The sequence below is a fragment of the Protobothrops mucrosquamatus genome, unplaced genomic scaffold, assembly GCF_001527695.2.
Source record: "Protobothrops mucrosquamatus isolate PMUCROS unplaced genomic scaffold, P.Mucros_1.0 scaffold342, whole genome shotgun sequence".
Classification (NCBI taxonomy): domain Eukaryota; kingdom Metazoa; phylum Chordata; class Lepidosauria; order Squamata; family Viperidae; genus Protobothrops; species Protobothrops mucrosquamatus.
In genome coordinates, this window is record NW_015386679.1 from 33,439 (window position 1) to 47,893 (window position 14,455).

General features: G+C 53.8%; 1 protein-coding gene across 1 annotated transcript; it reads right to left on the minus strand.

Moving 5' to 3' along the window:
* Nucleotides 1-1,887: 1,887 nt before the first annotated feature.
* Nucleotides 1,888-14,157, minus strand: RPH3A (rabphilin 3A). The gene is given in 17 exon segments (XM_029284043.1): nucleotides 1,888-2,018; nucleotides 2,555-2,651; nucleotides 3,001-3,082; nucleotides 3,781-3,932; nucleotides 4,450-4,506; nucleotides 4,902-5,028; nucleotides 5,220-5,329; nucleotides 5,469-5,543; nucleotides 5,724-5,803; nucleotides 6,475-6,696; nucleotides 7,329-7,481; nucleotides 8,398-8,439; nucleotides 8,842-8,998; nucleotides 9,157-9,243; nucleotides 9,665-9,794; nucleotides 12,133-12,276; nucleotides 14,057-14,157. Coding segments are annotated over 17 exon segments (1,947 nt in total).
* Nucleotides 14,158-14,455: the final 298 nt, after the last annotated feature.

Below are 14,455 nucleotides of genomic sequence, written 5' to 3' on the forward strand. Positions count from 1 at the left end.
CGACAGCCAACACCTTTTGGGGGCTTGAGTTTCACTTGGGTAAAATGACCAGAATGATCCTTCCGGCTGCCTTTATTTACCTTTATTACAGAGTTGCTTAAATAACCTCCAACCTCTTTTGAGGTCCAATCCCTTCTCCTTCAGCTCAGCCAGAGGCCCCTTCCCGAGAAAGCAGGAATGAACAAAAAGCAGGAGACACCACCCAGCTTCTCCCTACGGTTCTCTTTATTACATCAGAGGTGAGAAGGATGGCCTGGCAGGGACGGGGGTGTTTACAAGAGCATGCAGTGGAAAACCAGGAAGATTCTTCTCTTCTTGGTGACACTTTTTGCCCGTTAAATAAGTTGTCAACATTTGTTTTTCTTGGTGAAATCACTGCATGCTTAATCGAATGCAACTGTGAAGGGAGAAAAGAAGGCCGGGCAGGGAGTGGGGGGAAGGAGGGAGGCAGGAGGGTTTTTTTGGGGGTGTCTAAGTGCATGCTTTAATTACAAAGAGAGAAGGAAGGAAGAAAGGAAGGGCATCTTCACTGCAAATGTCCACCAATCATTGGGTGATGGGAAGGGGATGGGGGGGGTGTCTTCAAATCAATCGGAAACGACTACGGGTCTAGTTGTCTAGTTGCTCTAGTTCTCCGATAACTTTCATACTGTAGGTACAAAACAGTATTGAAAAAAGATTTTGAGAAAACAGAATGACTTGGAGGGTGGGTCCGTTGTAGGGGATGGAGCAGAACAGGAGAGAAGAGTAGCCATGGAGGAAAAGGGAGGGGTTTTTTTCTCCATTTTGTCCACCCTAAACCAGCATCCCCCCTTCAGGAAGAATCGTCCTGTGTCTTGAGACCGAGAGATGGCCGTGGCCAAGGAGGGAGATGCTGGCTTCTTACGATTAGATGCTTCTTCGCTCCCTGAAATTGCTGTTGGGTTTGAGGAGCAGGAAAAGAAACCAAAGTTTGAGGTGATCCCAGGTGAGCTACATGGAAGGAGCCACGCCGGCACCGCCTGTCAACGCAAGGAGCGAAGGAGGACCTGCCGACGGAGCCATCCTCCATCTTGAAGGAGCCACTCCGAGGCAGCGGAAGGGGCTGGCGGCCCTTTGCACGAATCCAGAAATGAGAGGCCCTGCAGACTCTCTGTGGATCCAGCACCGGGCAAAACTGGAAAGACTTGGACCAGGGACGGATCTCTCCCTTCTCTGATCACAGAAACGGGGTTGGCTTCACGCGGCCTCCGCCGGGGTTGCTTCTCTTCTCTTAAGCTGCTGCCTCCCTCCGCGAAGCAGCCAGGGAACCACAGCCGTGCGGCCAGGAGGGGCTTCGGGTCCCCCCAGGAGCAGGAGAAGCAGCAGTGTGGAGAAAGAGGGGCTTTTTGCATGCTGAGATGGAGGGAGGGAGGGAGCGAGGGAGGGAGGAAGGAGAAGAGAGGGAGAATAGAATAGAACAGAACAAGAAAGTTGGAAGGGACCTTGGAGGTCTTCTAGTCCAACCCCCTGCTCAGACAGGAAACCCTATACCATTTCAGACAAATGGCTGTCCAATCTCTTCTTTAAAACTTCCAGTGTTGGAGCATTCACCGCTTCTGGAGGGGAAGGAAGGAAGGAAGGAAGGAAGGGGGGGAGCTCAAGATGGCATCGGAAGGGGTGGGAGAAGCAGAGCCAAACTGGGCTATCACTTGAAATACTCAGAGCCCCCATTGTGGGAGGCCGAGAGAGGCCCAGGGCAGCGAGGCGGGTGAGATGACCTGGGCCCAGAGGGGAGGGCGTGAGCCCGGCTCCTGCAGGGGAGGGAGGGAACCCAGCAGTCGGTTTCCAAAGAGCGAAAGGGACGTGGGGGGAGGGGTTGGAAGACGAGATGGGCTGGAGATGGGGGGGCAGAGGGGCACAGCCCCCTTAATCGCTGGACACGTGGTGCTCGTTCTGTAAGGCGTGCCAGCGTTCGATCTTCTTATCCTTGTTTTTGAGACACTCATACCAGTGTTTCAAGCGCTCTCCTTTCGCTGTGATGCCCAACTGGCAACCGCCTGCAGGAGACAGAGAAAGTGGGGGGGGGGTTTAGGAAGAACAAAGAGGGCCCACCACCCTGGACAGGGGTCACCTTAAAGCACCCCTTCCCAGGTCTTCTGCCTCAAATGAAAGGGGCCACTGAAGAGGCAGGAATCTGAACTTTAAGGCCAGCTCTCCAACCTTGGCAACTTAAGACCTGGGGACCAACTCCCAGCATGCTCCTTGTTTTAGATTAAATTATATTAAATTGTTTAAATTCTAGAGCAGAAGTGGCCCACCTTGCAACTTTAAGACTTGTGGACTTCAATTCCCAGAATTCTAGCTGGCTGGGGAATTCTGGGAGTTAAGGTCCATAGGTCCTAAAATTGCCAAGGTTGGAGACCCCTGCCTTAAAGGACCTGCCCTCCTGTTCAGATTAGGGCAGGCCCTTCCCACCAGCCTCCCCCCCCCAGACTGACACAGGGAAGGAGCATCCATCCTAGAATCCCACCTCCAAACCAGCCAGCGGACCCCTCCCGGATGTGCTCCCATCTTCCTCCCCGCAGCCGCTCACCGATATAATCGTTGGATTTCCCAATGTCGTAATCCCACACAGAGATATCCAGGGACTTCTTGGCCAGGTCGCTATGCTTAATGTCGTAGAAAAATTCCTATCCAAAAAGACGAGGGGTCAAGAGGCGGAAAGGAACCTCCAGGAGCAGATCAACAAGAGTAACAACACAAAAAAGGTGTGTGTGTGAGTGTGTGTGTGTTTCAGCCTTTGAAGAAGGGAACTGGTTTGCTACCAGCTTCCCCTTTTGGCACCCAAATGAATTTTTTTTTAAAAGAGTGACATGTTATTTTTGAAAATACATTTTTTAACCATTTAGCCCACCATCTGCCCAAAGCAGCCAAGGCCAGGCGGCAGACAGAAAAAGGCAAACAGGCTGGTGGGGATGTCGGGGTCAGGGAAAACTTCAGGGGGGGGGACCAGAATCTTTGGCCCGGCTCCGACCTCACCTCGTTGAATTCGGGGTTCAGCGTCTTCTTCTTAATCTGCGTCTTTTGCTTGGCTTTCTTGCCCATGTCAGGTTTTAAGAAACTGCGAAAGGGAAAAAGAGGAAAAATCAAAAGCAGAGAGGAAGAATAAGAGAAAAACAGAGTTGGGAGGCACCTTGGAGGTCTTCTAGTCCACCCCCCCACCCCCCTGCCTGAGCAGGAGAACCTATACCATCTCAGACAAGTGACTGTCCAGTCTCTTCTTGGAAACCTCCAGAGACGGAGCGCCCACGATTTCTGGAGGCAAGTTGTTCCACTGATTAACTGTTCTCACTGCCAGGAAATTTCTCCTTAGCAAGATTGTCAAAGGGATGCAAAACCCACCCACAAAATAAATTGTGGGTGACGTGGGGGGTGGTGGCCTGGGGGCTATAGCCCGAGGGGAAAGAAGTGTAAGGACCCCAAAGAAGAGACCTATGGAATAAATGGTGATTATGCCAATAGTGGTGCCAACCAATTGTGCCAACCCAGTGGCATAGGACTACGTATCCCATGAGCTCCAGAGAGCACAACTATTAGCGGCCAAGGATGGGAGGTGTCAGTTTCTTTCTCCTTTTGCAGATTGGCTGGGCAGCACCAGGAACGGGGTTGACCCCCACTTCTGCAACCCCTGGACCCCTCTCTACTCCCTTGGCTGAGATTACAGGCCCCCCACGCCCCAAAAAGCTGTGCCTGTCTGAGTGGGCCAGAGAGGGCTTGGCCAGGCTTCCTGCAAAGGGGGCCTTTCAGAGGCAGACCTACATTTTGACAAAGGGGTCCGAGTAGCCGTTGGCGTCCATGGCAGCTAAATGGACGCAGCGCACGACTCCCACCACCAGGCCCCCTTTCTGGGTGTTGTACATGAGGGAGACCAGGATCTTCCCGCGTTCTTCCACCTCTCCGCCTTGCTCCATCTGCAGGGGAGAGAAAAGGGGGCCGGGGGGGGGGCTTGTGCGTATCTCTCTGCTCCACTATCACAGCCATCACAGTCAGAGCACAGAACAGGTGCAAGGAACGGGGGAAGATCCGATTGGGGAGAGACCACCCAGTCCAGAGAATCGCCAAGGGTCGGACCACCATCACCTGCTCCCTGCTCACCAGCTCCAGAGAGACCCTCCTCTCCCCACCCGCTGAGTGCTGGGCAGGGGGGACTCGGCCCCCAGAGGAGCCCCTTGATGGAAGACCCTCCATGTGACATAAGTGCCTATATGATGCCTGAGATCAGATTCAGCAGCTGGGCGGCAGGAGAAATACTGGCAGGCAGCAAAGGATGCATCAGGCCACAAGGGGGCGCCCCGCTCAAGGGAATGGAAGGCTGCGGGAGAGACTCCGGATTTCTGCTTTTCCTTCAAAGTTGCAGAAATCGACTCAACTCCCGTTTTCTCCCCGGGAAGCCAAACTACGCCTCACTTCGCCCAAACTACGCCTTACTTCGTCTTCGTACAAGGCCATTCCTCGCGAGGAGCTGGTGGTTCCTGCCCGCTTCATCTGGGAGGAGCAGAGGAGAAGCATCATCCAGAGGGCGATTTAAGGAGGCAGATTTGATTCATTTTGGATGCATTATCTAAGAGAGAATCTCCCAAGCTCCCCTACCCACTCCCAATTTAACGGTGATTTAAGTTCTATCAGGGCAACAGCGTTGCTTTTTGTTTTGAATGAGGTTGTGTGTGTGTGTGTGTGTGTGTGTGGTTTGGACTGTATTGTGTTTCCATTCCTCTTTGTTGCCCAGAGATCCTCCCGGCTTGTAAGCAGCCCTCCGAGTTGGTTACCTACATAAATAAGCCACCTTTTCTGAGCCCCCTCCTGCCTTGGGCACCCCCCCTGCACCTGCCCCTCCTGCCTTCCCCCCACCCGCTAGCAGAGGTGGGGGTGGGAGCACCCACCGGGATGACCCTCTCCAGGCAGATGTTGAAGTTCTTCTTCTGGCTGGCTTTCAGCTTCTTGAGCGCCACCCGCGTCTCCCCAATGAACTCGTTGTGGCCAAATTTGTCTTCGTCACACACGGAGATCCTAAGCAGGAGAAGCGAGAGCCCCCCTGTATCAAACTGTCCATCTCCCACTGAGAGAGATGGGAACTCACCCCTGCCCCAAATCAGGGAGTCGAAGTCCCCCCCCGTCTTAAAAGTCGAAAACGATGGCTGCCCCCGGTCTGCTGGGGATCCCTGGGTGCCGTCTGATCAGGGCCGGATCCGTTTACTTGCCTCAAGGTCTTCCTCTGCATGTCCTCCTCCGTGATGCCGTGGTACACCAGCGTTTCGTTCCACACGGGGTTCCGGGTGTTCCTCAGCGTTTTGGTCCTCAGTTTGTTGGACTGGCGGAAACGGAAGGAAAGGCAGCCTGGCACCTCCCTTTCTTGAGTCCAAAACGCCAACAGGCAAAAGTCTCCAGCGGTCCCATTTCAGAGACCGAACTGGGCCAAGCTGGACACCAGACACACACACCCCAGTTACCTTGCTGGCCCCCGGCAACAGGTGCAGTTTGACGTAAGGATCCGCCAGCCCGTTGGAGTCCATCGGCTTCAAGCCCTGGTGGAAAAGGATCCCGCAGAGGTCAACAAGAGAAGGAAAGCCGGGGCGGACGGGGTGATTTCTTTGCCTGCTTCCCTGCCGCTAGTTTTACCCACACTTTAAAACCCCAGGTGGCCCAGCTTGTTTGGATGCAAAGGCACCAGTGTTACCCCCGCTGGGGGAAACGGAGAGACGTACCTTGGCCTTAATGATGGCGCATTGCAGAGAACTGTTCTCCTGGTTGTACAAGAGGCTGAAGTCCAAGGCCCCCAGGGTAGCTGTGGGCAAGGAGCGAGGGGTGATGTGGGGCTCCCCGTCCAGCCCAAAAGATGCCCCCCCAAGCCGTTTGAAAACGGCAGCTGTGAGGACAACCAGGCCCTCGGCGTACATTATAAAAGGCAAGGCACGCAAGGAAAGAGGGCAGAGGAGGGCAGAGGAAAGGCGTTGCTGTCCTTAAAACGAAGGGTGTTAGGAGACTTTGAAGAGGGCACCTGCCATGCCCCTTTGCCAGGGCAGCGTTCTTAAAACCCGACATGGGCACAGGGGGAGGGGCAGCCGCTCATAGTCTGAGGCCACCCCGGGGAAGGAAGGGAAGGATTTGGATCCCGTGACCCTGGGGACGCTGCAACGGTCGCAAGTGTGAAAAACGCTCATAGGTCTCTTTTTTTCAGTGCCGTTGTAACTTTGAACGGTCACTAAATGAACTGTCGTAAGTCGAGGACGGCCTGTACAACAGCGAGAGAGGAGATGGAGAAGAAGATGCCGGGAACTTCCCCAAACCCTGGAAGGTCAGATTCTCTAGCTGTGCCACACTTTGTGTCAAAAGAGTAAGCTACTGGCCCTCAAGGCAGCCAACAGAGAGTTGAAAACTTGAGGATGCCGGCTGGGGAATTCTGGGGGTTGAAGTCCACAGGCCTTCAAGTGGCCGAGCGAGGGTCAAATCACCTACTTGTCTCATCCGAGTCGTAGCTGTTGGCTTCCTCTTCGTCGTCATCCTCGGGAGGAGGGGGCCGGGTGGCGGCCGGGGCAGCAGGCGGAGCCATGGCCTGGCCGTACAGAGCCCCCTGGCGTGGGGGCCTCTCTGCTCCCGCTGTGGAGTACCCGGGCCCAGCGCTCTCATCCCTGGGTGGCGCAGCCGGAAGAGAGGTGGGGGGGTCTGTGGAGGGGGCGCCTGTGAAAGCAGAGGGGAGAGATCAGCAGAGAATTGCCAAAGGACACCAACAGGGGGACTTTTTCTCTGGAAACAGACATGGACATAATCTGCTCCAACTTTTTGCGATGGGCCAAGTCGGGAAAGAAGCCCAGCCGGGACAGATGTCAGGGAGGTAAAAGATCAGCCCAGAAGCTCCTTCTGACCCTCCCCCCTTTCACACGTGGGCCCTGCTGAGCGTTGGGTCCCCAGGGGGACGCAGCCGCCATACTGGACCTGGTCCTGCCCCCTGGGCAGAGGGGTTCTGGCGGGGAGGCGCAGCAGGTTCCCTGGCACCCACAGCTGGGCCCGCCTTGGCTCGCTTGACCCCTGCACAGGAAAGAGAGGATAGAGAAAACAGGACAGATCCAGCTGCAAAGATCTTACGGGATCTGGGGATGGTAGATCCACCAAGATGAGGATGGAGAAGGGCAGCTGAAACATTCTCAGAGGCACTCTTTGCATGGCAGAGGTTTCCAGATTTACACACCCACACCCACAAGCACCCACAGAGGAGGTTCAACATTGGGCTTTAGAGCACAGTACAGCCAGGCCCCTCTCGCATTCACACATTCTCCCACAGACCCCCTTGTCTTCCTCTGCTCCCCCCTCACCTGCTGGGCTCCGAGCGGCTTCGTTCTCAGCTGGATAGTCCTGGCTTGGCCGGCCCTCTCTGGGGAATTCGCTGCCACTTGGTCCCATCCTAGCCTCGGAAGGTTTGCGGTGAAGTGGGGGGTAATTTCCCCGATTGGAAGCTGGCTCAGCTCCTGGGATTTTTTGGGGAGGGGATCACAGCAAAACACAAAGAGAGAGGGGGGGAAGTGAGACAGCTAGAAAGCTCCAGGTACCCCAGCTGATTCCTGCAGTTGCTCCCTTGAATAAATGGGGTTCGGAGAGAACTGAAGGAAGGCGCAGTGCATGCAAGGAAGAGCAGGGCTTGCATTGCCTGGTGTGGCCCCTATTTTGAGTTTTCTGAGCCCCCCCAGAGGACAACCTAGCACAGCCCTGCTAAGGACACTCCCGATGTCCTTCCAATAGCAGCTGCAATGAAAGATTGCAGAGCAGAGAGGAAGGACGCACCATTAGAGACCCCCTCCTTCCCTGTACCCCCTTTTCCCTGTGACCCTCTCCCCCAGCAGCCATCAGCAAGGGAGAAAAGAAGCCAAAGGCTTTGCAAGGGATTCTGATTTTCATTCGTCCCAGGTGAAGCCAAGACTCTCTGCCTGTCTGGGATGGAAAAGAGGACATTTTTTCCTATTCCCCCCCCCCCCAAGAAAACAGAAGCTTGGTGCTCTTGCTCTCCCTCTCTCTGCTGCACCCCCTCCCCCTTTGGCTGCCTGGATCAGCTGTTCTGGGGAGCCAGCTAATGAGTGTTCAGACAGCGTCAATCAGCCAGCCCAGCCTGGCGTTCCCAGCGGGCTTGGCAATTCCAGGCAATTGACAAGAGTAATTCAGATTTTAATAATGGCCCAATCACTCAAAATGAGCTCTTCCGGATGAGCAGCTGACAACCGCAGCTTTGAGGAGGGGGCAGCCAAGGCCAGGCTGCGGCAGAGCAGATCTGCAGAAGCTGCAGAATCCTTTGGGGAGGGGGGGGAGTGGTGGTGGGGTCAGCATGGAACCCCCCCTGCAAAACTGGTCCAGGACGGAAACCAACCCAGCAGGGAAGCGTCTGTGTCTTACCGTAGAAGCCCTGCTCAGCGGAAGCAGCAGCTGCGGCTTGTTCTTGGGGAGAAAAAAGGAGATTTCAGGTCTCCAAAGCCCAAAACGGACGGATAGTTCTAGGTTTTGTTTTCCTTTATTTGGGAATTTATCAACTGCTTCCGAAAGGGCGACAATGGAGACACCGAAAAGGTGCTACAGGACAGAGGACGACAGAGGCTGCCCTTTCGGCTCTTCTGCAAGTGTTATTATGGGATGCCAAAAATTGCCTCCAAAGACTTCTCTGGCACCTGGGCACGACCCCTCCCCAAAAGCCCCCTATTTTCTGGGTAAAGTTTACAGGGCAGGATCCGTTAGCCAGCCTCCCAATGGTGGCGCTCAGAATATTGTTTGCTCAGCTCCGCCTGACAAATCTGTCTCCCCGCCACCCATCCAAACTCTGAAGGCCAAACCGTCAGGGCTCACCGGGGGTCTGCTGGTGAGAGTACGGTGCTGCTGGCTCCTGTGTGGGGGGAGCAGGTCTGCTGGCAGCCATCTGGGGCTTCTTGCTAATGGGCATGGGCTGGGGAAGGGTCTGCTTGGGCAAGCCCTTGAAGAACCAGGCGCCTGAGCGCTTCCATACCTAGAAAGTGAAGAGGGAGGTCCAGATTAAAGGGATCCGATTTGATCAAAGGACTTTTAGCCCTCTGGATCCCTCTCCTACGCTGGCCTTCCAAAGGCGGGAAGCCCTGGGCCCATCCCGGAGGGGCCGAGAGGGCAAAACGTGCTTCCAGGACCCACCTCTCTCTGCTCGATGCAGATCTTGCACAGCCAGACGGAGTGGGGCCGGTTGTTGGTGGTCTGGGTGCCGCATTTGGTGCAGACGTTCTGCAAGGAAGAGAGACGGGCATGGCTAGGGGCTGTCCTGGGGGCCGTAGAGGGCAAGGCGCCGGGTTCAAAGTTGTGAGTCCCGAGGAGCGTTTCATTAGCCCTGTCTGCAGCCCAGATGCCACCAGCCTGGCTTTGTGCAGAGGCTGCCTCCCAGTCAGTTAACAGACTTAATTAACAGACTTAATTAAGAAGATGAATTAAAAAAATAAGTTTTAACAAAGGCGGGGAAGGCAGAAAGCAAGGCATTTTGCAAATGAGAGAGAGAGAGAGAGAGAGAGAGAGAGAGAGAGAGAGAGAGAGAGAGAGAGAGAGAGAGAGAGAGGGTTGCTGCCTGGAAGTGGGAGACAGAAAGAAAACCCCTCGGCCACCTGTGCAAGGGGGGCAAGAAAGCCTGCAGGAGAGAGAGACCCCTCCTCACCTTTTTGCAGTCTTCACACACTATACAAGCTGAGCCCGGATGACCGAGTTGTTCTCCGCACAAAATGCAGCGGTTCACTCCGTCGCCTGCGATGTTACGGCGCATGTCGTCCAGACGGTTCATGAGGCGCCTAAACCATGGGACACGTGTGAGATCCAGAGCCCCCTCCCAAGCCAGAATGAAGGCACCTCCCCCACCCCTTGGCAAATGAGGAGGGGGCACAGGGGTCTCCAACCTGTCCTAGCAGCAGGAATGCTGCGGGGGGGGGGGGCTGCTGGGATAGACTACGCTCAAGACACAAACAAACATCCGGAACGCAGGAAGGTTTGAACGCAGCCCGGGAGACAGGCTGCCTCAAATCTGAGCAAGATAAAAATAGCAGGTGCCATAAAAATAATAATGCATTATGTGTTCTGTGTCAAGGCGAGGGAAGTGCCAGCTACGGAGACATATCGGAAAATCAGGCCCATAGGAAATCTCATTCCCCACCGGTGTAGGGTGACCCAGATCGGACAGCAGCGGCATAGAGTTTTAGAGTCATCAGGATGGGGCCAGAAAAGGACCCTTCAAGATAGCGATGGGTCTCGCCTGTTTTCCAGCTTTGTGAATAATCTAACCAATAAATCAGAGGCCTCTAAACTGGCACCTAGTTTTTCTTTCCAATGCGCTTTGCTTTTTTAGCTGGTCAGGTTCTGTATATCGTTTATTATTATTATTATTTTTTCAAAAAGCCCAAAGTAGGAATGCGATGGAAATCTGAAATGCAAGTGGAGCCACGCCAGCAAAATGCACAGGATGAGCAAATATATTTCGCCTGTCCAGCGGTGCATTCAGTTCCAGTTTTTGGATGTGAGGGGAAAAAAGTCTTGGGGCGCCCCTAAGTGGAACGAGAATCTGCATTTCTCAATGTTGACAACTTAAAAATGGGTGGGCTTCAACTCCCAGAATCCCCCATTGCCAGGTTGAGAAACAGAGATTAAACATTCTGATCTCAAAGCTGGCAATGCTGGTCCACCAGCGCCGATTGGTTTCTCTAGACCTCCACTTTGCAAGAGATTTCCATGTTTAAATATTTATCAAAACTGCACAAAGGAAGGGAGGGAGAAAAAAACAAAGAGGGGGGAAAAAAGAGAAGAGCTGCAAAGGCAGAATTGATAGCACAGCATGGGGTAATAAGCAAGACACCCCTACAGCAATATCGAAGATTAAATTGTTAAAGCCCAATCATCAAGAGGATTTAATTCTCTTAAATTATTTTTTGTTGGGGTTTTGCTCACCTCTTGGCCCCCATTCTGATGAATTGAGGTTACAAAGGACCTCAGATTTTACCCAGATGTATTAAAAAGGCCCCCTCCGGGAACCGAGGTCACAGGCTTCCAGGGAGCAGCGAGTCTGAAAGCCAGAACGAAGCTTCTCCAATTGCCAAGTCAAACCAGATCAAACCCTGACAGAACTTTCCGTCTTCTCCTCCTGCAATACGGACTAAGCAAGCCAGATTTCACAAACCAGCCTGTAATCCTGCAAATCTCGGTTCTGGTTTGTTTTGATCCTGTGGACCGTGACCGTGGTCACCTTGAGCTTTCTTTCAAACCTGGGGTTTTGGGCCCAAGCCCACAGCGATCCAGAAAAGCTGGGAAAGTCCAGATTTCAGGCAAGCCAAGCCAGCTCCCCTTAAAGCACCCCCCACCCCTTTCAGATTGCCAAAAGCCAGCCCCCTCCCCCCCCATCGTCTGTTGTTTGGGCTGGCGGAGGAAGTTACGCTTCGGTGTGTTTGTTGGCTGCCAGGCGGCTTTTCAGACAGGCAATCTGGTTGACTGATCGCAGCAAGATCTCAATATTTCTCCTGCCATCTTTGGCAAGGCACAAAACGTCTCCAGGGAGAGCGCACACGTCCCGATTTGGCACACAGCAACACGTTAAGGGGTGGGTGGGCTGCTTTGGGGGGGCTTCTCGGGGAAGCTTCCACTGACAGGCTATCAAGAGGGGTTCATGGGCGAAAGTGAAGACGAGACGCAGGAAACGAAGCCAGGCTGAGCGACCCCCCTGCAGACGGGCCTTAGACCCCCCCTGATGCCCGCTTTTGTGATAAATATGGTGGCGCCTTAAGGAAGGCAGCGATGCTTCAAATAAATGCGGTCCCTAAGCCCCGCCTGCCCTGCCCAGGCAGTCCTTGACTTACAACCACAGTGGACCCCCAAATTTCTTTTATTAGCTGAGACCTTTGCCCCATTGTAAGGTGTTAAGTTAGTAACTCAGTTGTTAAGTGAATATGGTCACAAAAGGGGATCCCGGGATGTTGCAACCGAACATTGAGCTCAGATGTGGTCATAAGTCAAGGACTCCCTGTACTTAATCGTCACTCAATCTTGAATTAAAGCACACGTCATTCCCGGGGCTTTTCTTCCCTGTCTCCCCTTTTCCTGGGAGCCAGAAGAAGGAAGGGCGAGTCCCGCTCTCCCCTCCCTCACCTGATCCTGTCCTGCTCCATCTCCTCCATCTTCTCGGCTCTGGCGATGACCCTGTTGATGATCTCCTTCTCTTCATCCGTCAGCTCTTCGGCCTTCCGCCCACGTTCCGACTGCTTCCCGCGGGCTGGGTGGCCCTCGGGAGCTCTGGGGAGAAAGCACAGAAAGGTCCCGAATCCAAGTGGGGAGAGGGGGGGGTGCGGACACGTGTCCCTCTCCTCGACGTTTCCGAAAATGGGATCCCTTCGGGTTAGACTAGAAGACCTCCAAGGTCCCTTCCAACCCTGTGATTCTCTTATTCTGACTCAAAGCCCCACAGATCTGATCAGGATCACCCCATAAATGATTCTTCCTCTAGGGCCAACTGTGGCTTGATGGAGAAACCACCCTTATCGCGGATCCACCAGGCCGAAGAGGCGGCCGTCGGCTGCTGGGTCTCCAGAAACAGGGAAAGCTCACTTGTCTTTGCCAAGGAAGAGCAAAGTGGAAAATAAGTGCTGTGTCTCGGAAGGCTGCTCCTTTAATAACCTGTTTGTCCTCTTCAAATAATAAGCCAGCATTTTTGGCTCACGGTCTTGTGTGAATCAGTCTGCTTCGTTTCCTGACAGTGGCAAGCTATATTTTGCTAAATAATAAAAGGAATTTGTGTGCAGCGGGCCAGCCTCTCCTGCGGGATTCAGAAAAGCTTGCGGCAATAAAAGTGAATCAGAACGAGACTAAGGGAGACATCTATATATTTATATATCTATCTATCTCTCTCTATATATATATGAAAGACCTTATGGGCAATTGCTCCCTTTTTGAAAAAGTCAGAAATGTCATAGAGTTCGCAGGAACTACTAAAGCCTAATCACAAAACTGTTGGGGACGCTTGGCAAAGGAGCAGAAACCCTAAAAAAAACAGAACTGATGTTTCGGTGTGCCAAAATGCACCAGCAACCAAATCGAGACACCCGCAGAGCCGTGGCCTGAGCAGCCCAGCCCCTCTCGGCTGTGCCCTCCCCCCCCAAGTGACCTGCAAGCAATTTAAAAGCTAATGAATTCCCTCCCTCCCCCTCCCTGTACATCTTCTTCCTTCTCCGCAGGCCATTAGCATCCAGGCAGTTGATAAGGAGCAAAGAGTTCTTGTGCGGAGCAAGAGAGACGCATATATTATTTAAATTCCTGGAATTGAATTCAGGCACTAAATCGAGGAACGAGGCGAGATAGAACAGGCGCTTCAGGGTGGAAATTAACAGGCTGAATTCAATTATGCCGGGCAAAGCCGGTCACCGAGATGCAGAGGTCAGAACTGATTAATGCGCAGACAAGCCCTGGGCTCAGAGGCAGCCTCGGGGTGCAGACACCTCCAGAATGGGGTGCAGACACCCGTCTCAAGGTTGGAAAGGGGGAGAGGATGTGAGAGGGGGAGGGAAAGAGCATCAAAATTCCCTGGCCGACAGTTCAAATCGGTCCTTGGGATCCTTGAGGTCATCAGGCCCAGCCTTCTGTTTGGTGCAGTACATAGCTAGAGCATCTAAAGCAGGGTGGGGAATTATGGCAACTTTAGGGCCTATGGACTTCAACTCCCAGAATTCCTGAGCCAGAATTCTGGGAGCTGAAGTCCACAAATCGTTAGGTTGCTGTAGTTGCCCCCCCCTCCTGAAAGAGAGGCCTCTCCACTCCTTCCTTGGAAGCATCCAGTGCAGGAGGCCCCACCAGCTCCTTCCAGGCCCCAGAAGCCGCTATGTGCCTGGGAAGGGCCACCTCCCCCGTGAAATCACCCTCAGCATCTCAACCCCTATGCTTTGGTCTTCGTGTGCTGCGCAGAACCAGGGTGAGCACATCATGCGAAGCCACCCATGATGGCGAACTCGGGAAACCAGGGTCACTCAAAGCAAGGCTTAGTGTGGCATGGACACCCAGCTGCCAGGGGAACTCTACGGACGGACGGAGCCTGGAGCTTCCTCACCTGCTCTGAAGAGCCATCTGCCGGTCACTCTGATACCCCCACTGGCCGGGGCTGCTGCTGACTGCCGTGTCCGTCATGGCCTAAGTCGGGAGTGTCTGAAAAATACAAGATTTGTAAGCTTGAAGTGGGAGGAGGAGGAGGAGGAGGAGGAGGAGGAGGAGGAGGAGCTGGCAACTCCAGGAAAGGCATATCTGAATCTCTCCACTTTTCAGGTCATCTACAGCTGCGATCTCCTTCCCATTTACCCAAACATCACAGGTGTAGTGGAAGGTGGTCTGGATTCCCAGGAGGGAGGGGCTGCCTTCTAGAGGGCAAAGAGACAGCAAAGGACGGAGAATTTGGTCGGCAGAAAAGGGCTAAGACGGCAAGCTACTC